At 60.4% G+C, this 21,331-nt stretch overlaps 1 protein-coding gene across 1 annotated transcript in view; it reads right to left on the reverse strand.

Moving 5' to 3' along the window:
* The window catches only part of FAM20C (FAM20C golgi associated secretory pathway kinase), a 30,261-nt gene that overhangs the window by 5,663 nt on the left and 3,267 nt on the right, over window positions 1–21,331 (reverse strand). The window contains exons 2-5 of the mRNA XM_059038526.2: window positions 20,994–21,169; window positions 18,267–18,345; window positions 1,209–1,301; window positions 709–824 (exon numbers count right to left, since the gene is read on the reverse strand). Coding sequence (XP_058894509.1) covers window positions 709–824; window positions 1,209–1,301; window positions 18,267–18,345; window positions 20,994–21,169 — 464 coding nt within the window. The remainder of the gene's footprint in view (window positions 1–708; window positions 825–1,208; window positions 1,302–18,266; window positions 18,346–20,993; window positions 21,170–21,331) is intronic.

Raw genomic sequence — 21,331 nt, forward strand, 5'->3', positions numbered from 1 at the left:
GGGCACTCCAGCCTGCTTTGCCGGCATCACTGGGACAGCTCAAACTGTTCCAGGAGGAAATACAAGAGAGTTCCCCCATGGCTCAAGTCTAGTGAGCATGGGTGCCTGGAACAGCTCGGCGCGGGGCCTGGCACAAAGGAAGTGCTTGGGAAAGGAAAGGGCGGATCGTGGAGCCCCGAGTGCCACATCTGAGACAGGCTGGGGCAGGTAACTCAGCAGAGTGTGACTTACGTTTACGTGTGCCTTTACGTTTACAATACGAAGTCTTGAAGGTTTTCATAAATGTCAACACCTCACGGTACATGGAGCCTGCCGGGCACCCGAGCGCAAGAGGAACCAGGGCCAACCCTCCAGGCGACCAGGTGAAGTCGCTGCTCCCCGCCGGCACTTGGTGGAGGAGGGGGAGGCAGCGCGGCCCCTGCCACTGTGGGAGGGTCTTGCTGGGGTGTTTTAAATCTGGGGGAGTCCAAAGAACGGAGTTCCCCTCTGGCTGGACCACCCGGAGGAGACCCCCCAAGAGGCTGCGAATTTCCTTTTGCCTTTGGTAGAAAGAACATCTATGCCGGCCCAGGGGGCGGAGTCAGGAATGATCAAGACCATTGTGGCAACTTTTAGACTCGGGGTGTGTGGCCTGTGGTGACTTGAACACAGCGGCTGAAGCCAGCGCCGCGTGTGGCGCAGGGCAGGTTACCTGGGCGATGAGGTTACCTGGGGAAATGAAGAAGGTTCTCCACAGCTTCTTGTCCCGCGTGACGTCCCGGATCTCCTTGGTCATGTTCACCATCCTCCCGGCCACGGGAGGGACCCGGCGGAAGTCCAGGATCCTGGCAGAAGGACAGGGAAAGGAGTCCTCAGCTCCGTACCCTCCAGCCGCTCCCACCGGAGCCGAGTGGACCCCTCACGTCGGCTGCCTACCCTCCTCCCCAGCAGCAAGGGGCCTGTGAGGCCAGAAAGAACGTGCGTTCTGCTGGCAGAGCTGCCCTGAGACAGGTGGTCGCGGAGGGAAGGGGTCCGGTTTGGTGAGACTCGTGACCTCTGGTCCTGCCAGAGAGGCTGATGGATGCCCTGTGAGTCTCCTCTCTTCTCTCCTGTGCTCCCGACGGCCGGCTCTCTACCCCGGGTCACCTGGGCAACCCCCGCCGGCCAGGCACGCAGCAGGGCCCGCCCGTGGGGTGCCAATGCCGCGAGGGTGCGGGCGGGGGGCTCACCTGTCCAGGTGGAAGGCAGCGATCTCTGCGTTATGCCTCTCGTAATCGGAGAAATAGAAGAAGTCAGGGGGTGTCTCCTGCTCCCTCGTTTGCCTGGAGAAAGTGGGACAAAACAGAAGGAGTTTATCAAAGAGAAATCCCCCCAGTGGCCGGGGGCGTGTGGCTCGTACCAGCTCCGGGGAGCCGACTGTCAAATTCCCAAGGATTCTGGGAACGAGTCGTTAAACGTAGTCATCGTTAAAAATGAAATTATATAGGGAATTCCCCGGTGGTCCAATGGTTAGGACTCCAAGCTTTCCCCGCCGAGGGTGCGGGTTCAATCCCTGGTTGGGGAACTAAGATCCCACAAGCTGTGGGGCACAGACCAAAAATAAAATAAAATGAAATAAAATAAAATAAATTATGTAAACCTACAGCTAAATAAGTTGCGTTTCAGAATAACCACTTAGATCTCGCGATGCCCCAGCGACTCCCTGAGCCGGGGCTGCTCCTCTCGTCTGCAGGTGGAAACCGTGCTGCGACACCTGTTCCCAGCCCACCTCTGCGACCTCGTGCCGGGAGCCAGAAGCCTGGAAGTGTCTGCACTGTGGAAATCGGCAGACTCTGCCCATCAGGCTTTAATAACCACAGGGGCTGGTTATTAAATGATAATCAACACACACCCTCCCCACCATCCAGGCCACCAAATGCAGATTCTCGGGAGAGGCTGCTGGCAAGGGTGGCCAGGCAGCAGAGGACCCGCCCGGAGCCAGTGACTTCCCCGCGTGTGAGCCGGGGCCCGGGTCAGGTTGTGCAAACTGACCCCGACCTGCTCTCGCTGCCCGCCTGCTGCCTGGACAGAGGCTCCCTGCGGGTGTGCAGGAGGCACGAGGACGGCAGGACCCGTCTCTGAAGCCCACGAGGTGACTGCTGGTCCGTGTCCCCAGGGCACCCTGGCATTCAAGACCAGTGGCCTGCCTCCGCCCCTGCCCTGGGTCTTACCGTGTCCCCGAGTGGAGCTGAGATCACCACACTGTCTCCTGGGCCTCTGCCCTGAGGCCTCCGCTCCGCTCTTCCATCTTCCCAGAAAACCCTTCCCTCCATGTCTCCCAGTGGCTCAGTCGGCTTTCCCAAACGTGTGTCCCACCCCACCAGGCCCTCAGGCTCCCAGCACAAAAGGAGTCTGGGTAACGGCCCCTCTGGAGCGCAGGTGAGCGCGATGAAGGCTCACAAGGGCTGCAGCTTCGTCCACGGGGTTCGCGGCACAGCGCCACGCTCTGCACCTGCGAGGACTGCAGCCAGGCTCTCAGTGCGTGGCCCCCCGCCGCCCGAGGCAGCTCCCTCGCAAGCCTTCCAAGAGGCCACAGTGAGCACGGCCACTGCCGGCCGGCCCCTCCCCTCCCGGGCTGGTGAGCAGACGGCAGTGTGCTGCGCCCCACACCGCCTCCGGGAAGCCCTGCCTGCCGGGCCGCCCCCATCGCAGTGTGGGGGGGAGGGGAGCGCCGCCCGGCCCTCCCCGGACTCCACATCCCGCCCAGGGTGTGAGGAGCACGGAGCTCCAGGAGCCTGTCGGCCCTCGCGTGCCGAGCCCCACCGTGCGCGGCAGAGGGGCCCTCTGCCCGGCCAAGGGACGGGAGGCGGCATGCAGGACTCTGCTGAAGGGTGGACGGCACCCCGTAAACATCAGTGCTTAGCAGGCGCCTGGGGGCAAACAAGGTGAGGGCCAGGGTTTGACCTCACATTTTGGGGCGCCGGCCCACTGTCCAAAGTCATGCGGGAGCCAGCACGCTCCCCGCCTGAGATCCGGTCCGTTCCATGCCCCGCCTCCACCGCTGGGGACAATTTCCCCAGGAGACCCCCTGGCGGCACCCAGGGAGGAAACCCAACCCTCAGCCTAATAAGAATTTACCAAATGCCAGCGATCTTCCCTGAGCTGGGAAACACAGGTCGGGCGAGAGTCGAGGGCCTCCCGCCATCTGGCCCGCACCTCCCACTCAAGGCGGAGGCCGTCCAGTATGGGCTTGAATGCGCCGGCGACAGGAGACTCACCGCATTTCCCCAGGTAACTCTCCCAGCCTGGCTCCCCTGAGTCCTTACTCCCCAAAATGCAGCTCGAGTTGCCCAGAGACACCCCAACCCCGAGCATCCGGACCCGACCGCCAGCCGACGTCACTGCTAAACACACACGCACACGCACAGGTACCGAGTACTGGAGAGCCACCCTCGGGAAACTGAGGCCACGCGGGGAGGACCAGACCCAGGCCTCAGTCCAGCGGGTTGCACATCCACTGGGGGGGGGGGGGTCCCTCGCCCCCCGTGCTCTCAGAGCTCCTGACGGGACATGCCCCTTTCCCTGTGTTTCCCCAAACGTCACCTGAATCAGCCTTTCCAGGAACCAGCTTGTGACTCTGGGAACAGACCAGCATTCACGATTCCAGCTGGTGTAACTCTGGCCTGGGCAGGACTCCGGCTGCGGACGACCCCGGCCTGGCACCAGTCCCTCTGTGAGCCACTTAGGGATACCCTGCAGACGGCTGCTGGTGACCGAGGCACAGGCCGCCTAGTCACCCGGCTGAGCTGGAGGTGGCTGGCGTGCATTTCCCAGTCACAGACCCTGCAGGGGGCTGGCACCCAGGGCGGGGACTGCTCGGCACCCGGGAGAAGGGAAGGCCACGCTGGCCAGAGCTCCTGAGACATCAAGGAAACCAAGTCCAGGCTTCCTGGTGGAATCTCCTGACTTGCAAATGTAGGCAAGTAAATTTCCTTTTTTAAAAAAAACACTGTGGGTCGAATTAAATACGTGAGCCTCCATCACTGGAAGCCGCCCATGCCCTGGGTCTGCAGCGGCTGGAGACCTGGGTATTGCTGAGATTGAAGGTGGTGGTTGGCTCAACTGAGAATCCCTGGTCGAACCAAGCACTTGTCTGCACAGCACTGGTTCTACGAACTTTGACGTTTTAACTGGAAAAGGGCTGGTGCAGATTTAAGCCAGATTTCTTCCCCGCAGACCCCAGAACAGCCCTCCCCGCAAGGCACCGTCTCCCAATTGCACAGCCTGCAAACCCCACCCGATACGTCCCCGGCCTTTTATTTTTTTCAGTCTGTCGTGGAATTAAGAATTATTTTCATTGGAAAATACATCAGAACTCACCACCAGCTCCTGGGGCAGAGCCCCTCAAAGAGAACCCTACAAAAATGTACGAAGCTGTGGGCCCTCAGAGGCCCCATGCCCGGGGCTGGCAGCACAGCTGTCGCCTGTGCTGCCAGGGGATCAGCCATCCTCGCCCCACCCAGGGGCTCCGGGTCAGACTCTGCTTCTCAGCGTGGCCTGCACTGCCCTCCCCAGCCCAGCAGGACTTTCCTCGGTGATGGACACGCTCTATACCTCACAGGCACACCCAGCTGTTGGACACAGGACCCGACTTTCGCATTTTACTTTAATTAACTTACACGTAAACAGGCGCGTGGGGCTGGTGGCTACTGCCCTGGACAGTGCAGATCTGGAGGACTGCCCCTCTGTCTGCCCGTACATCCGCACTGGGGGGAAGCCGGGGCCTGGGCCCTTCTCTGCCCTGTCTCCCAGGCTCTGCCGACCCAACAGGGCTCTGCCTGCCCTCCCAGTGGACCTTCCTCCCTCCACTTTCTCGGCCAGGCCACCATCACCATCACCAGCACGTTGGCCTTTGGTCCTGTCCCTCACCCTGGCCCACCCCTCTAAGCAGGTCACACACGTGGAACGCAGGTGGTTCTGAGACCTGCTGCTCTGGGAAAAGCCCACCCACTTCCTGGAGGCACCGTGACCAGGTTCCAGAACAGTTCCTGGTTCCGTCCCATCTCCCGCCTTGGGGTTTTTCCGGTGACCTCCGTCCCCGGGCCATTCTCAGGAAGGCAGCTCTGCTGAACTCCTGGCGGACGTCCTTGCCAGCCAGTTCACGCCTGGGAGAACTCAGGGAGTCTCAGAGTTCTGTTTATCTGCTGTGGGGAGGATGCTGGCACCTCTCAGGGCACAGGTGCTGAGCAAGGGACCACCTGAGAGAGTCTGTGGGATGCCAGGGCCAGGGGCACCTGTCCCACTGGGGAGACTGGGATTTCTTTCCTTGCACTGAGTAGGGAGAAGGTGGACCATAATCCCCTCCATGGGGGGCCGGCCACCTTCCTGCCACTTCCTGGGCTGCACTGGGGAACATCAGGTACTTTGGAAAGCTACTGAACCCACAGCACCAGGCAGGAGACTGGACTTGGCTGAACCAGGTCACCTGGAAGCCTCTTCTTCCTCCAGGTGTCCCGGCGGAAGGCGTGCTCAGGTGCAGGAGGGCAGGTGTGGGGTGCGGCCCGCCCCAGGCTTCTTCCTGGGAGGGGGGCATGGAGATGTGAAAAGGAGATGCTATCGGACCCGTCTGGAGCTGGCTGAGCACCCAGGGCTCGCCCTGACGAGGGGCGGAGAGCCCAGGGGCCAGGGACCAGCACTTCCTGGGAGCCAGGAGTCACGGTCCTCCCCCGCGGACGGAGAGGAAGCCAGGCCGGCGGCAGCCCTCCGCTGGGATACGCTGCGATCGCCGAGGAACCGGGGACAGGGGGGCCTCCCGGGGCCCACTGCCCTCACACGTGGAGCCGTCAGCACCCGGAGGCCCCTCCCACTGCTTCGGAGGCCAGCTGGGCGCCCCGGCCTCAGGACTGCAAGGCAGGGAAATGAAAAGGTGTTAAGCCTGACTTGCCGGTCAGACAGCAGCTGAGGAACGAGGCAAACCACGGATTCGGTGTCTGCTGAAGTGAAAGGTGGCCTTGGCAACGGCGACGGGGGTTAAAAAGGGAAGAAAGGTAGAAACTGGTGGAAGTGGGAAGGGCCAGGGTCCTAGGAAGGTTCGGGTCCACTCTTCCTCTCAGGAAGGCCCTGGAACGTCACACTCCACCTGGCTCAGACAGTCAGATGGAGCCCCAAGGCCACCAGAAAGCAGGCACTGGAGGGCGGTCCCTGACACCCCTCAAAGCCCAGACCCGCTAAACCCTAGTGAGAGGCTGCTTGGACCAGTTCTCGGGGCCTCCTGCATGTCCCTCTCTCCAGAGCTGACCACACCCAAACCCCCTTCCTTTAGAGGGACTTCCCTTAGCTCGGAAGGAAGCACAATACTACCCAATTGTGGTTATTCATACTAAAGTGAGAATGACTGCTGTGTTGACCTCTCCCAGGAAATCTGTGATCTAAATACCCAGAATCTGTGAATACGGCTACCTTAAATGGCAAGAGGAACTTTGCAGATGTGATTTAGTTAAGGATCTTGAGATGAGGAGATTATCCTGGATTGTCTGCATGGGTCCTAGGTCATCAAAAGGATCCTTATAAGCGGGAAGCACAGGGAGATCTGAAGGCAGAAGAGGCTACATTGGCAGCCCTGAAGATGGAGGCTCTGGGGGGGGAATCTGTTTCCTTCTCTAGCTTCTAGAGGCTCCTGCATTCCTCGGCAGGAAGCCAACTCCAGAGCCCCCAGAAGCCCACAGCCCACTGATCCATTTTAGATTTCGGACCTCCAGAACCATAAGAGACCAAGCTTGTGTTGCTTTAAGCCACTAAATTTGTGGTAATTTTTTACCACAGCAACAGGAAAGGCGTATGGAATCTTTGGCAACCCCAAAGCAGCACAAAGGACACAGTGATTTAGCAAAACCGTGGGGAGGTTGTGAAATCCCGTCTGTTTCCTCCAGAACTGGTCACGCTGAAATGCATTACACTTTTAAGAAGTGACGCAGGACGTTTTGAGAGAAGTACCTCTGTTTTCACATAAGCCGAGGGGGCAGCATCCAAGGCTCATCGTGTGCCCTCCCGGGGCTGTACGATTCGTCCTTGGGGCGCCCCTCAAGGCTCTGATCTTTGCCCCTGTTTTAATGACACAGACGTCTGAGGCTGGGAAAGGGGGAGCGGCGTCTGCAGGGTCACACGGCTGGAAATGGCCAGCCCTGGGTCAGGACCCGGGTGTCTGACCCAGTCCTAGGCTCTCTCTTTAGGCCCCAAAGTCAGACGTGGCTCCGGGTGTGGGTCTCGAAAGCCCGCGTTTCCCCTGGGATCAGAACCCCCTGTGCGCACAGTGAGGCCGGAAGACCCTGGCTGCCAGCCGCCAGGCCACGTGCCCAGGCTCACAGGGGACAAGGGGCTGCAGCCCCAGAGGTTCGGCTGCAAGAACCATCCCCATGTCCCCAAGAAAGGTCCTGGTTCCTGGTGGGAGGAAGGGCCCACCAGTGCGTCCAGTTCCTGCCAGACGCTTGGCCTAGCTCCCAGCAGGTCCGCACCGCTGCACCCCTCTTAACAGCTGTCACACCCCTCTTCCCTCCCACAGACCAACAGCCCCCCTGCTGATCCCACTGCTACTGTCAACATCTCAGCATTCTTTAACTTGTGGGAAAACAGAAAACTTTGGCTTTGATTAAAAACAGAGTAAACTGGCAGCTTATGACCCAAACCCATGAAGGAATAAAAGCCAACATTTATCTGGCTCTTACTCTGAGCTGAGTGCCCTGCTAAGTGCTTTCCGTGCGTTCACTCCCTGGGTCCTCACGACCCCTGTGAAGTGTCCCCGTCCTACAGACAAGGACGCAGCCAGTGAGAGGTTTCAGCTCACAAACAGAGGGGTCCCGATACAGGGCCCGGCGCTGGGGCCCAAGGCCCCGCTTTAGCCCAAGGGGAGCCCTGGGTTGAGATGGGGGACTGGTGTGGGGAGTAGGCCGGGCCATTTTCCCTCCACTGGACACCCGGGGAGGATGACTGGCGGGGAGGGTCCCCCCCACAGGCCTGCCCTGGCTGCCACCCTCTCCAGGCTGACGGAGCAGGTGCTCCCTCGGTGCCTCTGGGAAGTGGGGCAGGTAAGACCGCTCAGGGGTGACGCCGCCGGGGGGAGCAGAGCCCCGCCGTGGCCCCCTGCTGCCGGCTGCCCCACCAACCCGTGCAGAGACGGACTCGCCGAGTTGCACACGGCGAGCCAAGGCCAGCTGAACGGGGATGCGGGAGCCAGGAGAGAGAACAGCAAACCGTCGGGTGAAACGTTGGAAAAAGGGCAACTGTGCCATTTTCCCAGGGCACACACAGCTGTCACAGGCTTTTCCGTGTCCTCGTCAGCGCTAAGGGCCCCCGAGATCCCTGAGCCCAGATGGGAAACTGAGGCCCAGAGAGAGGTGGGCCACGCATACACCTTTTGTGTGTCATGCGGAAGGACCGGCATCCCAGACGCAGCGAGACAGAGGCAGAAAGAATGAGAGCACTTCCAAGGCGACGTGAGAATCGCGGAAGGCACCGCTTCAGGTGTCACTGCAGGTACCCGTCCGGCCCCGGAGACGCTCACAGACAGACGGCGGTGCTCCCGAGGGTCCCAGCCTGGAGGCCCGTGCACCCAGCCTCGTCTGACCCTCTTCCATCCATTATTCAGTAAGCTAGCTACCGGTGACAGCAGACCCTCCTGTAGAACTTTCCAGCACCCGGCTCTGCTGTCAGCGCTCCACCCACACTGACGCACGCAGGCCAGGACCCGCCTCACAGGTGAGGCACTGTAGCCGGGTCACGCGCTGGGAAGCGGCAAAGCCGGGCGAGGCACGTGGAGCGGAGAGCCCGGTGGTGTCTGTACGCCCACCGCCTCCTGGGATGGCTCCTCCTAGCTCCAGGAGCTGGGGGCCCAGGAGGCACGTGGGTGGGTGTCCTGCAGCTACTGTAGCAGATGAGCACAGATGTGCCTCACACAGCAGGAGTTCATCCCTCACAGGGCGTGGGCGGGTCACACTCCCCCCGGGGGCTCCGGGGCTGGGGTGGGGGTCCCTCCAGCCTCTTCCAGCTTCCTCGGCCCCAGCTCTGTCTCCATCACCACATCCCTCCTCTGGTTTCTCTGGGTCCAAACCAGGGACACACGTGACTGCATTTCGGGCCCATCCAGGGGTCCAAGGTGACCACCTCACCTCAAGATCCTGACTGCATCACTTCTGCAAAGACCCTTGTCCTAACCAGGTGTCCTGATGTCCTGGGGGCAGAGGCCACCACGGGGACGAGGCTCTGGCTCCCGGCCCCGGGCCGACCTCAGGGGCCAAACACCTGACGAGACAGACACTTGCTCGTTCCTCCAAAACGCGCAGGGGATCCGGACTCACCCGGCGCAGGCAAGGAGGCAGAAACCAGCCTTTCGGTCTCGGACAATCTTCCCGTCTCCCACACAGCAGAAAGCAAGCACCTTGTCACTAAGGAGATACATTAAGCTGTTCAATATCAGGTTTTCGGCTGGTAGACGTTCTGGAAGGGAGAGGAGGCCGCTCCCTGGCAGTTACCTCGGCGAGACCTTTCCGTCAGTATCTCCTGCTAGTTTGGGCAACGCTTGTCCTGGCCCCTGCAGGGGTGGGCATCTGTTTGGTAAAACACACTCTTCGTACTGAGAACCTCCAGCAACTGTTGTCCACTCCTACCAACCTATTTCCTTCTGGGGGAGGGTTCCCCTGAAGGCCATGGGCCTCAAAGTGACCTCACCCAAGGACGGGTTCCCCCAGCGTCTGTCTTGTCACTCGCCCACAGACCCGCCCGTGCCTCCACCGGCCACGCTGTGAGGCACAGCCAGAGAGCATCAGGACCAGTCAGCGATTTGCCGCCGTCAGGTGACCACGAGGGGCCTTCACACCCGCCGACGCCCCTCCCCTTGGGTCTCCAAGAGACATGGCGCCAGCTCTTCAAAGTAGGACACAGGCTTACGGTTGGGTGGAAAAAGGAACTCAGAAGAGATTCAAACCTCTTATGGTCAATTTCATGAAAACCAATTTAAAAACAATTCAAAGATCAGTAACTGCACAGAAAGTCCGAAATTGTTTCCATTTAAAAAGAATTGCAGTGACTCAGACTTGCCTTCCAAAGCAAAGGGTGGAGGTGGGGGTGGGGGTGGGGGGGATTTGCTTGAAAGTTTAAGATCAATTGTGTTTTAAATACTTTTCTGCCAGCTCATCTGGAATTTGGGGACGTGACTAAGGAATGAAATTAGAGTGGAGATGAATGCTCGGTCCCTGGCAGCCACGAACACAGGCCCCTAGTTCTTCCTTCTGTACTTAAGCCTCCGTCGCTCATCTTTTTACTCAAGGTAAAAAAAAAAGATGCTCAAATCTACTAAACCGTGTATTAAATATTTAGCACCAAGGCTACTGCTGTGATGTTGTTTTTCCTGCTGAACGAAAAACAAACTCAATGCCGAGCGTAGGGGTCTATTCCAGCTCATTTTCGAGGCTTTTAAAGGAGACGTCAGGTCTGCAAAATTTCCTTTTAGGGTGTAAAAAACAACCAGCTGATCAAACTGCTCTTGAGATGCCTGACTTGGTTTCTTCTCTGGCATGTGGGCGTGAAGACCAGAGTTTCTTTCCTTCTTTTCACCTGCTGCCCCTTTCACGACAGCTCAGTGATGGCCCCCAGAGACCCGAACACCAGGGAGAGCCTCCATGCTGCTGCTCGGGAGGATGTTTTTGGAAAAAATGACTTGCTTGCTCTGATTTGAACAAACGGGATAATCTTTTCCAGAAGCTCCCAAGGAAACATTTGTCATGGTCAGCTGGGGTGGGCGTCCTGACGAGACCGCGGGGGTGAGCTTTCGTCTCCCAGTCCGGGAGACGGCACAGCCCCCCACCTGCTCGATGGGGGCAAAGCGGGGCACAGGGGCCAGACCTGCGCTCTCTGCAGGTTTTACTAACTTCTTACCCTCTACCCATTTCCCTGCCTGCTTCCCCGCTACTGCTACAGAATTGTTAATAACTTCCTTTTTCTTTTATTTTGTCAAGCAAAGGAATGCCCAGCTGCAGGAGCACCTGAAGACTCCCGAGGTGGCCCGAATCAGGCAGTTCTGGCCGATGGTGAAACAGCAGGGCCGGAGTGACCGTGCCCTGGCCACTCGAGCCCACGGGCAGTCGCGGCCCAGCGTAACGGCCAGGCCGGCCACAAGCGGCCACCTGGGAGCCTGGGGCAGGCGTCCCCTGGGCCACGACGCTGGCCTCGCAGCTCTGTGGCGGCCATTCCTTCCCTGAGCCTCTGGGTCCTGTCTGAGCGGGCGAGGATGACGAGCCCCCGGGACCGCAGCGGGGCCAGCTAGAGAATCCTCCCAGCGCTCGAGTGCGCCAGCACCCAGGGCACGTGGGGGGCGGTGGTGCCGTGCTGTTCTCAAGGTCCCCCTGCCTCGGACCCTTGGGAGCCTCTGACTGGGCAGCACCAGGCCAGCCATTCCTGGACGCCTAAGAGCTCAGCTGGTCGGGGGCCACCATGTCCTCCACGTGGGGACATGGGGACGCTTGGACCCCGGGGAGAAGGCTTGCAGTGGACCCTGGAAGCGAAGCAAGGATTGGAGAGGGAGAAGCCCCTTCTCCAGAGACCCTTCCTTCCCCGAGGCCCGGCACCGCGCTCCTCAGGCAACAGCCCCCCACATCTCAGGTGAGCCCCTCTCTCCCCCAGAGTCCTCTCCTGCCCTCTCGTCTCCTCGGGACACTCGCTCTCAGTGATGGTGGATCTCGAAGGTGGACAGCTGAGTCCCGATGGCGCTGTCGGGCAGAGAGCCCAGGGTGGCCGTGCAGGCTCAGCCGGGGCGCTGGCTGCGCCGCCCCGAGCCTCCGCTGGGCCAGCGGCTCTGCCCTGCTGCTGACAAGCTCAGCAGAGTCTCTCAGAAGCCTGTAACGGGTTGCTACTTGTTTTTCAATGAATGAAGTCCAGGGCTTTCTGACTATAAACATAACCCGTGAAATTGGAGACAACGTAAGCGCCCTACAACCGGGGGCCCGTGAGGTGAACAGCCCCGCGAGACATGGCGTCTGTTCGCCACTCCCAGCGGCACGGGGAGGGCGCCGTGGAGATGCACCAAAGACCAAGGACTGGACCTGGCATAGCTGCTGGAGAGCCCCCTGCATGCTCGCACCCTCACAGGCCAACCTCAGGGCCCGTCCACCCACCCCTGTCACGGGGCCTGTGCTGGCCGAGGGGGCCCCCCTGGGCCTGGGGCACCGGGCTCTGCAGCTCTGGACATTTTCTGTTTACACCACCCGCAGAAGCCAGGACGGCCCTCAGAGGTCCCGCTCCTTCAGGCCGGGGCCACGTGGAGACACCAGGGGCTGCTCTGAGCCCGCGGGAGCCCCGCACAGCGTCCCTGCTGGACTGTACACGTTAACTGCAGGAGTTTGGAGCCCGAAGCTCCTCTGGGTCTACTAGGCCCTGTGCTTACTGGAGACATAGATGGGTCGCACCCGGGGCTCAGTGAGGGGTCAACTGAGGTTGTGGACAAACTACAGGGCACTGGGCAGCCCCGGATACGGAGCCGAGGTGGGGCCCTCCCTCGAGGTGAGTGCGGGAAGGGGACTCTGGGTGCCAGCGACCAGTTGATGCAATGAGACCAGGCCAGCGGGGTGCAGAGTTCCAGAACGACCCAGAGGCCCCATCTGTACTTAAATCACACAGTGGCTCAGGGAGGAAACAGCCAGCCCGCTGCCCTGCTGTGTTCCTAGTGGGCCCCTGTCACAGGTGAGGACGCCGAGGCCCAGGGCAGCTCAGGGCCCGCAGGAGGTGGCAACTGCCCCTCTCAGCAAAGGAGGCAGCTCTGCGGCTCACAGCCCAGCCCCTGCTGTACAGGATCCATGCGGCACGTCTGACGGGAGCGTCAAAAGAGATTAAATATAGGAGAGGCGCTGTCTGACTCAGATACAAGTTGGTCCTGGAGACGAACACGCAGTACAGGGTCACGGACAACAAAACTGCATTTTACACATGAATCCGGGACGCGAGGCTGTAGCAGCACCTGTGTTGCAGTATAAACGTGGCCACGGCGGCCAGGGGAGCACAGCGTTTCCTCGGAGCCTCTTTAAATCCTCTCCTCGTACAAGTGATGAGTGGAAATAGCGTGCAGTGGTTTCACACTTTGATAACGAGGCACAGAGCCCCAGGTGCACCGACGCGGTGGCCACGTGGGGACCACGGAGAACACCACCGTGGCCCCTCTGCCTGCCAGCCCTGCAGGGAGGAGGTGTCAGGGAGGAGCCAGCCCCTCCAGTCACCTCCCACATAACTGTTCCAGGGACAGATAGCCTCACAGAGTCAAGCCCCTTGCGACTCCTGCCCCGTGTTGGCCCCGGAGAAGCTCGCCCGACGAGGCTGCAGCAAGTGGGCTCCCCCGGGCCAGTGCTCGCGACAGCTGGATGCGGTCCGAGTGCAGAGGCGCCCCAGCGAGGGGCAGGGCCTGCTCAGGCCCAGGCAGTGGGTCTGGACCGCCGTGTCACTACCCCAGAGGCAGCGCAGCGCTGGGAAGACGGCCGAGAGGGCGCCCGTCTGAGCGCCACACCCAGCTGGACACACTGGTCATCGGGCGGCCTGGCGGGGCCTGGAGGGCAGGCAGTTCGGTGAGGCTGGTGCCCCTGGGCCGCAGCCCGGGGTCTGAGCAGGGCTCAGCGGCTGAGGTCGAAGTCACCAGGGGAGGCCCTGCCCTCCAGCACTTCCTGTGCTCAGGCCCGCGCTGCCCGCTGGCGGGCCAGGCTGGGGCTGGGGGGCGGCGCGCGTTTCTGCGGTGAGAAGGGCTGGCTGGCCAGAAGGGGTTTCTGCAGCTGCCTCTGTGTGTGCGCACCTCGGCTACGAGGAACTCCCGGGCCTCCAAACAGCTGCTCGGGGGTGGCTGCTCCGGGAGATGCGCGCGCACACGCACACGCACACACACACGCGCGCGCGCACACGCACCCCTGTTCTTTGCAGAAGTAATGCAGGTACTTAGAGCCTCTTCACGTGCGATGCCTCTGGGAGGAGTGGGCAGCCTGGGCGCCTCCCCAGCAGAGACCCCGGGTCCAGGGTCCCCGGCAGGCCGAGCCTCGGCCTGATGGTGCCTGACAGACCTGGGACCTGACGTCCGAGACCCTGGAACCAAGCCCTGGCCGGCCTCCCACTCCTGATTCACGTTTAAACCCTCTGAGCCTCAATTTCCTCCTCCTTGAAGGAGAGCTGGTGATAAAATTAAAACGTGACGTTTCAGCTACAGGGGCACTGGCTTCGCCGGCCAGCCAGAGTGGAGGCTGTCAAATCCTAACAAACCCGAGAAGGTGAGGGAACAGCTCTCGCTGGGGTGCAGAGCCGCGGCGGAGCGTGGTAGCCTCAGGGAGACCATGCCGTGCCGTGAACAAGGAGCGCGCGGTGGGCAGAGGCGGCCGTGTGTCCCTGCAGGGCGGCGGCAGCCCCGGACGGACGTGCAGACACAGCCCCCCCACCCCTCCCCGCAAGGCCGCACCCACGGCTGTCCCTCCGGACCAAGGCTCCCAGAGCAGGACGGCGGGGGGGTGGGGGGGAAGCGGCTGCCCGCAAACAAAGGGAGTGAAGCCCCAAGGGCCAGACGTGGGGTTAGGCCTGGCCTGGTCCAGAGGGACCGGGCATTCACGGCCTGTGACCTGTCCAGGCTCTATGTACGGCCGACACAGACGTTGGCATCGAGCCTGGACGCCACACCCCGCCCTGGAATGAGCTGCTGGAGCGTAGACCACAGGATGGCTGCCCCGGACGGCAGCTCTACTGAAGCCAAGCTGAACGGAGCCCGACCCTGCCACCCAGCACCGTGTGCTCCTGGCACAGCCCCGCCCCCGGGCGAGCCCTCAGAAGTACGAGAGAGCGGTCAGGGCAGCTCCACTAACAACATTCTTGAACTGAAACCGCCCACAAGTCTGTCAACAGGAGAGGGCTGAAGAAAGTGGAGGTTTTCACACAGTGGAATGTCACTTGGCCCCAAGAGCAAGGAGCCACGGAGAGGCATCTCCCAGACGCAAGGGCAGCGTGGGTGAGGGCAGCGGGCGGGGAGTCACTCGCCGGGAACCGGGGTGGGGGGCACCCTGGGAGGAGGAAGCTGTCAGTCGGTCCTGACCTGGTGCTGGTGACCTGCTCACCTGCTGACTGGCGTGTGTTGTGAACATCCGCTCACCATCTGTGTGCATTTCCATAGGAATGTTCCAACTCGACAGAAACGTGCATTTTAAGAAGGTGGGAAAGTGGCGAATTACAAGTGTCGGTAAAGCTAAAATCGTATTGGATTTTATCAGCACTGATAATATTTGCCCTTGATCTTAACTGACCCTCCTCATACAACGTACAGAGGAGACCAAGGCAGGCGGGGCGGCGGGTGAATCCATCAAGGGCGAAGATGAAAACTCTTTCCTACCTTCATCACCCAGGCACTGGGAAGAGGTGCGGCTATACACGGAATGTAGTCTTACCCGGACGTTGGAAAGGGTTGAATTGCGTTCCCCGAAAATGGTATGTGGAAGCCCTGACCCCGGGGACCTGTGCTGTGGCCTTATTTGGAAATAGGGACTTGGCAGATGGGATGCATTAAGAAGAGGTCATAGTGGGTCAGGGTGGCCCCGAGCCCAGTGACCGGTGTCCTTATAAGAAGAGGGGAATTTGGACACAGACCCGCAGGAGAGGCCATGCGACAACGGAGGCAGAAAAGGGAGTGACCTGGCCACAGGCCACAGAACGCCAAGGATCGACAGCCACGCCCAGAAGCTGGAAGAGGCAGGAAGGACCCTCCAGAAGCCTTTGGGGGAGGCGGTCCTGCGACACCGTGGTTTCTGACTCTGGCGTCCGGAACTGAGGAAGAAGAGCTTCCTGATTCCGTAAGCTGCCCAGGTCATGATGCTTCCCGACGGCGGCCCGGGACACTCACACAGTGTGGACGCATAGGGTTAGAGCTCAACTGTTGCTATAAATTAAGGAACCAGAAATGAACCCACATGTTAACGACATCAAAGACGATGACGGCCACTGCTTGGAGATCTGAGTAGGGACAGTGCAGTGGCCACTCCAGCCACAGCCACTGCTGGCCAGTGCCCCTGGGTGCCCTCGGGCACTCGAAGCTTCAGTCTCCTCGTCCACAACAAGGTCTATGGGGTAACAGTGGCCTCCCCGCCCGGGTCCGTGAGGCACTGTGCCTGGCGTGGCGCCCTTTCCTGCACCCACGACCTTGGCCCCATCTGCCTCCAGGCTGGGGGGCTGCCTCCTTTGGGGGAGCCTCCCACTGTCCCCCCAGCTCCTGAGCCCTGGCTGACAAGTGCTCGGTAAGCCAGACTCGAAATGACCCATTTCAGACTCACTGAGCCTGGCCCGTGGGGATTTTCTCCTCTTCCTCTGCTTTGCAAGTGATGCTGGGTCTGTGGAGTGCCAAAGTACAAGTAAAATGTGGTCCATCCACACCACAGAGTATTGTTCGGCCACAGAGAGGAAGGAAGCTCTGACACCAGCCACAACGTGGATGGACCTTGAACACGTGATGCTCCGTGAGCGACGCAGACGCAAAGAATCGGATAGTGTGTGATTCTGTGTATGTGAAACTCCACGATGGGCAAGTTCACAGAGACAGAAAGTAGACTAGGGGCTGTCCAGGCCTGGAGGGAGGGCAACATCGGACAAGGTTTTTTTCTGGAGTAACAAAAAGGTTCTAAAATTGTGGTGATGGAGGCACAGTTCCGTGAATATACTGAAAGCTATTGAATTGTAGACTTTGAGTGGCTGAACTATGAAATATGTCAATTACATCTTGATAAAGCTGTTAAAAAGAATACCCAGCAACTCATGGGCTAATGTGCTATTTAAATATTTTTCAATGTCTATTAAAAACATATACCCGTTAACCTTTAAATGGTGGGGCTTCCCTGGTGACACAGTGAAGAATCCGCCTGCCAATGCAGGGGACACAGGTTCGAGCCCTGGTCCGGGAAGATTCCACATGCCGCGGAGCAACTGGGCCCGCACGCCACAACTACCAAAGCCCACACTCTAGAGCCCGCGAGCCACAGCTACTGAAGCCTGCATGCGCCTAGAGCCCGCGCACAGCAACAAAGACCCAACGCAGCCAAAAATAAAAATAAATAAAATAAATAAATTTTAAAAACAGACAACTTTAAATGGTCATGCACGTGCCACGTAAATTACACTTTGCAGGCCCCGCAGGCTCTATCTCCCACCTCAGCGCTGTTCCTCTCTAGACCCTCTCAGCATACATCCTTCGAGATCTCAGAGGAAAAATACTACCACCTGATTAACTCAGAATCTTCAACTCACAAAGCTCTGGGCGCACCTGGAGACGACTTACTGGACTGTGGACAATACACCACCGAGATGGGGGGGCCTGTGTGGCCGACGGGGCGACAAAGACATCGTGGTTTTCAGCTATTGTCCCGGATTCCTGCCAGGGAGGGGTCCAGGGCCACCTGTCACCTGGCCATCAGTGCAGCATCTGAGCTCGACCCCGCCTGGCACACCCTCCTCCCCGCACAGCTCCATATACTCACTGTTGAGACATCCAGAGGACTGGAAGGGGCCCCTCTACTCAAGCTCCAGTCTGAGAGGGCACAGAGGAGCCCACGGCGGCCAGAAAGTTCTATGAGGAGCCCCCTCCCCTCCAGAACCTTCCCCAAGGAGCCCACATGCAGCCTAGGCCCCACCTCGCCCAAATCACCCCTCATGAGCGTTGGGGTTCTACCCTGTGTGAACCAGGCTGGCCGTCCGCCCCGGTCATGGGTAGCTGCTCCTTCTGGGGGGGCCCATGCCCTGGAGCTTTGCCGCAGTCCCCACCCAGCCCAGCAGCCCCACGGGACCTGAAAGGCCTCATGGGCTTTTGGGAGTGCAACCCATGCTTTAAAAACAATGAACCATCTCAGCAGTGCAGAAATGGCCCTGTTTGAAACTAACCAAAGCTGGCAAACAACCCGGGCCCACGTGGGACGAGCAAAGGCCCCGGACCGTCAGGGTGGACATCACAAACCACAGGCGCTCACGTAGTCTGGGTCCCAAATGTGCCTTCCCCACCATCCCCACAGTTCTCAGATGCCACCGAGGGCTTCATTTTGATTTTGGTAGCACAGTCTCTATTTTATCTAGAATAGGGCTCAGGGGTCAAATCGGCTGACCCACTAGTCTCAGAAGTAAAGTTCTACGGCACGGCTAAGCGCCGTCACAGACATAGAGCCCAGCTGCTCTCGGGCGAGGAGAGCAGAGCTGAGAGGCTGAGACACAGACCACGCGAGCTGCGCGCTCCCGACCGCAGCCCCTTGCTCCTGACCCCCCGGCCCCGCACTTACTTCATGGGTTTGAACAGCGCTTGCCCGTAGTTCTGGAAGGTCACGATGAGCTTGAGCTGTGTGCCCCCAGACTTCATGGCTGCAACAGGAGGGAAAGAATACAGGGTCACCTGCGGCCTTGGGGCAGACCTGTGAGCTCGACGGTGCACTGCTCCAAGGTCTGGGGGGACTCCCGGGTAGCGGTGGCCTGAGGCTGTGGGGTTAGGTCAGGGTATGGGTGCAAATGTGAGGGTCGTGGCGGTGCAGTGGTGAGGATCCGGAACCAAGGCCCGGGGCAGGCAGGTGTTTCAGGGTCGGGAAACGCCAACCAGGGGCTGGAGGAGCCGTGCTGAGGAGGGTAGACGGGGCCTGGGAAAATGCGCCGGCGGCAGAGGTGGCGGGAGGGTGCCACACTTGAGGGTTGGGTGTGCAGTGGCCCCAGCTGGCACCCTAGACGGTGTCTCCGCTTGCCCCGACCCTGGCCCCTCTGTTGAAGGGGGCTCAGCACATCCAGCCAGCCTCCCCCATGGGGCTAGGGGCAGGGCGAGACCCACTCGTCGGTGCCTCAGGGGACTCAGGTGAGCACGGGGGCGCATTGCACCCTCTCCCGGGGTCGCTCTCGTGGGGACCGGGGTCACGCTAGTGAAGCACCTGGAACAGCGTCTGGCATGTTCAGGTCTGCGGACTTCGGGGGTGAGAGAGGCAGGACCTCAAGGTCCAAGTTCCCAGATGTTTCAGGGGCTGCAGGGCTCCATGGGCGTCGAGGCCAGACCTGTCCTCCAGGTCCCCGGCCACCTGCCTGACTCCTGCTGCCAGGTCAGCAGCTCCATCTGAAGGGGACCTGGACTCAGCATCGGAGACGGTGTGACCCAGGTCTGTGGGTGAAGCTCCCCAAGCCTGTGCCCTCCCCATTCCTAACAAGATCCCTGACCCGTATTTGGCTGGGCCACCCTGACTTGAAATGAATGAACTCCGTCTCTGGAGACTGGTGGACCACACAGACACCTCCGTGTGGGAGGTGCTGCCAGGTGCCAGCAGGGCCACTGACGTTGTGCCCTCGGCCTTGGCCAGTTCACCTGTGAAGTAGGACCAACGTCTGGCCTTAGGGGTCAAGGTCAGGACACTGGTCCAGCTGTTTTCACAGCCCCTGCCTTGATTTAAGGGTCAGAAGGAGCGAGGCCTGGCCCAAGGACGGCTCACATTTGGAGAATGTGACACCAGGAGCAGCTGGGTCCTCTGTTCTCCCCACCCAGCCCACAGCCACGGAGAGAGGCGAGAGCGCGTCCATGTACAGGCACTGAGGGGCCAGCCCCGTGGGCACCTGCCCCACGTAAGCCTGTGCTCCAGCCTGGGTCCTCAGCCCAACTCAGGGGTGCAGCCCAGACTTCAGTCCATGACACAGGCCCCAGGATGTTTGAGAAGCAACAGCTTCCAGCCTGGACTACGACTGACGCCGTGATTTGCTACAATCCAGCCCACCCTTACTGGGGGGATTCTGCTTACTTGAAAGGGAAACCACAGCACCGCCCCAGGTGGAAACCAGCTCCCGCCCTGGACTTAGACGGAACCCAGTCGGAACACACGCCTGGTGGATTCCGGAGCCGTGGCTGCCAAAGGTTCAAAATGGAGAAAGCAAGGGCCGGGGGGGGGGTTGCCGCTGGTTCAGCAGCGCACAGGCTGTGTTTTTGACCTTCAACCCGACAGCGGCGAGAGATGAGGAGGAACTCAGCCATTCACCGCCTTCTCCGGGTCCCCTGGGGTGGGCTTTGTCCTTCCTCCAGGATGACTTAAGGCCCCTCCGGCCCTGGGCTTGGGCGTCCAGCTTACTGGGCATTTTCAGTTCCCTTCCTCCGGGCCAGTCGAGACAGGCTCCTGGGACTGGGGCCCGAAGCGGTGGTGTCCCCGGGTAGGAGGGGGACTGCAGCCTTCCTGGGCTCAGAGCCACCTTCCTGAGCAGCCCCCTCATTAGGCAACTCCCAGCTCCCTGGCATCGGCCCAGGTCAGCAGAGCCCCTTCAGCCTCAGGATGGCCCAGACACCAGTAAGGCAGTGCCTGGACCCCCGCTCCCAGCACTCAGGCTACTGGGGCCTCCCTGCACCCTACGCGCCTCCGGGGACTGTCCCTCCCACCCAGGGCCTCTGCCCACCCCCTCTGCCCTTGGAGCTATTTATTAGTGACTAATCGGGACCTTCACAAACAATTGCCTACAGGCCTGAGAACAACGGCATCAAGCCTCCACACTCAGAAACCACTGCCGACACTTCTTCCTGAAATCAGTAACTGGATGCCCTGAAACTTCTGATTCAGCAGATGCCAAAGTAGTCCGAGGTGTCTCCTCCAAACTGCTCTGTGTATGGGGCTCTGCCCTGGACAGGGTTGAGCCCTCGTCGCTCCCCGCCCGCACGAATCCCAGGAGCACCCGGTGGGCTCTGAGGCGGAGCCCCCCCAAACAACCAGAAGATGCTGAGCTCCCCAAGGCGTCTCCCTGCAGCTGCCAGGGGTGCCCCTTCTTAACCCGCGGTGGGGACACATGGTGCACCGCCCCGGCAGAACAACCGGACGGGGTGGGCGGCGTCTGGCCCTGCCTTGTTCGTCTTGCAACGGCAGGAGGCGGCCTCCCGCCGCTGCCCCCAAATACTGACAGCATCGAAGGCCCGCAGGCGCCTCCTCTGGGAAGGCTGACAGTATCAGTCGCCCACGAGGTGATGCTCCAGCAAGGAGAGCTGGCCGGGCACGCGGGGCACCTACCGACACTGGTGATCTTCTGGGCGCCGAGGTCACGCAGCAGGGCCTCCACCGCTGGGTCGTGTCGAGAGTACAGCTCATAGCGGTTGATGCCGATGTGGAACTTGAGCCAGTTGGGATACAAGTCCACGGCCGCCTCCCCCGTGGGTAGGAATTCATCCTCGGGACCTTCGTGTGGCCTGCACAGATGAAGGTGACCCAGGTCAACAGGGGAAGAACAGAAGGGCAAGGTCTCGAGATGGATGGGGGAGTTGGCGTCGATGCCAAGGTTTTCACTTTGGATCCAAACGAACATGGATTTATTCAGAGGTGCCTCTACTCAAACGGGACCCTGCGATGTC

Source organism: Kogia breviceps, chromosome 14 (genome assembly GCF_026419965.1).
Source record: "Kogia breviceps isolate mKogBre1 chromosome 14, mKogBre1 haplotype 1, whole genome shotgun sequence".
Classification (NCBI taxonomy): domain Eukaryota; kingdom Metazoa; phylum Chordata; class Mammalia; order Artiodactyla; family Physeteridae; genus Kogia; species Kogia breviceps.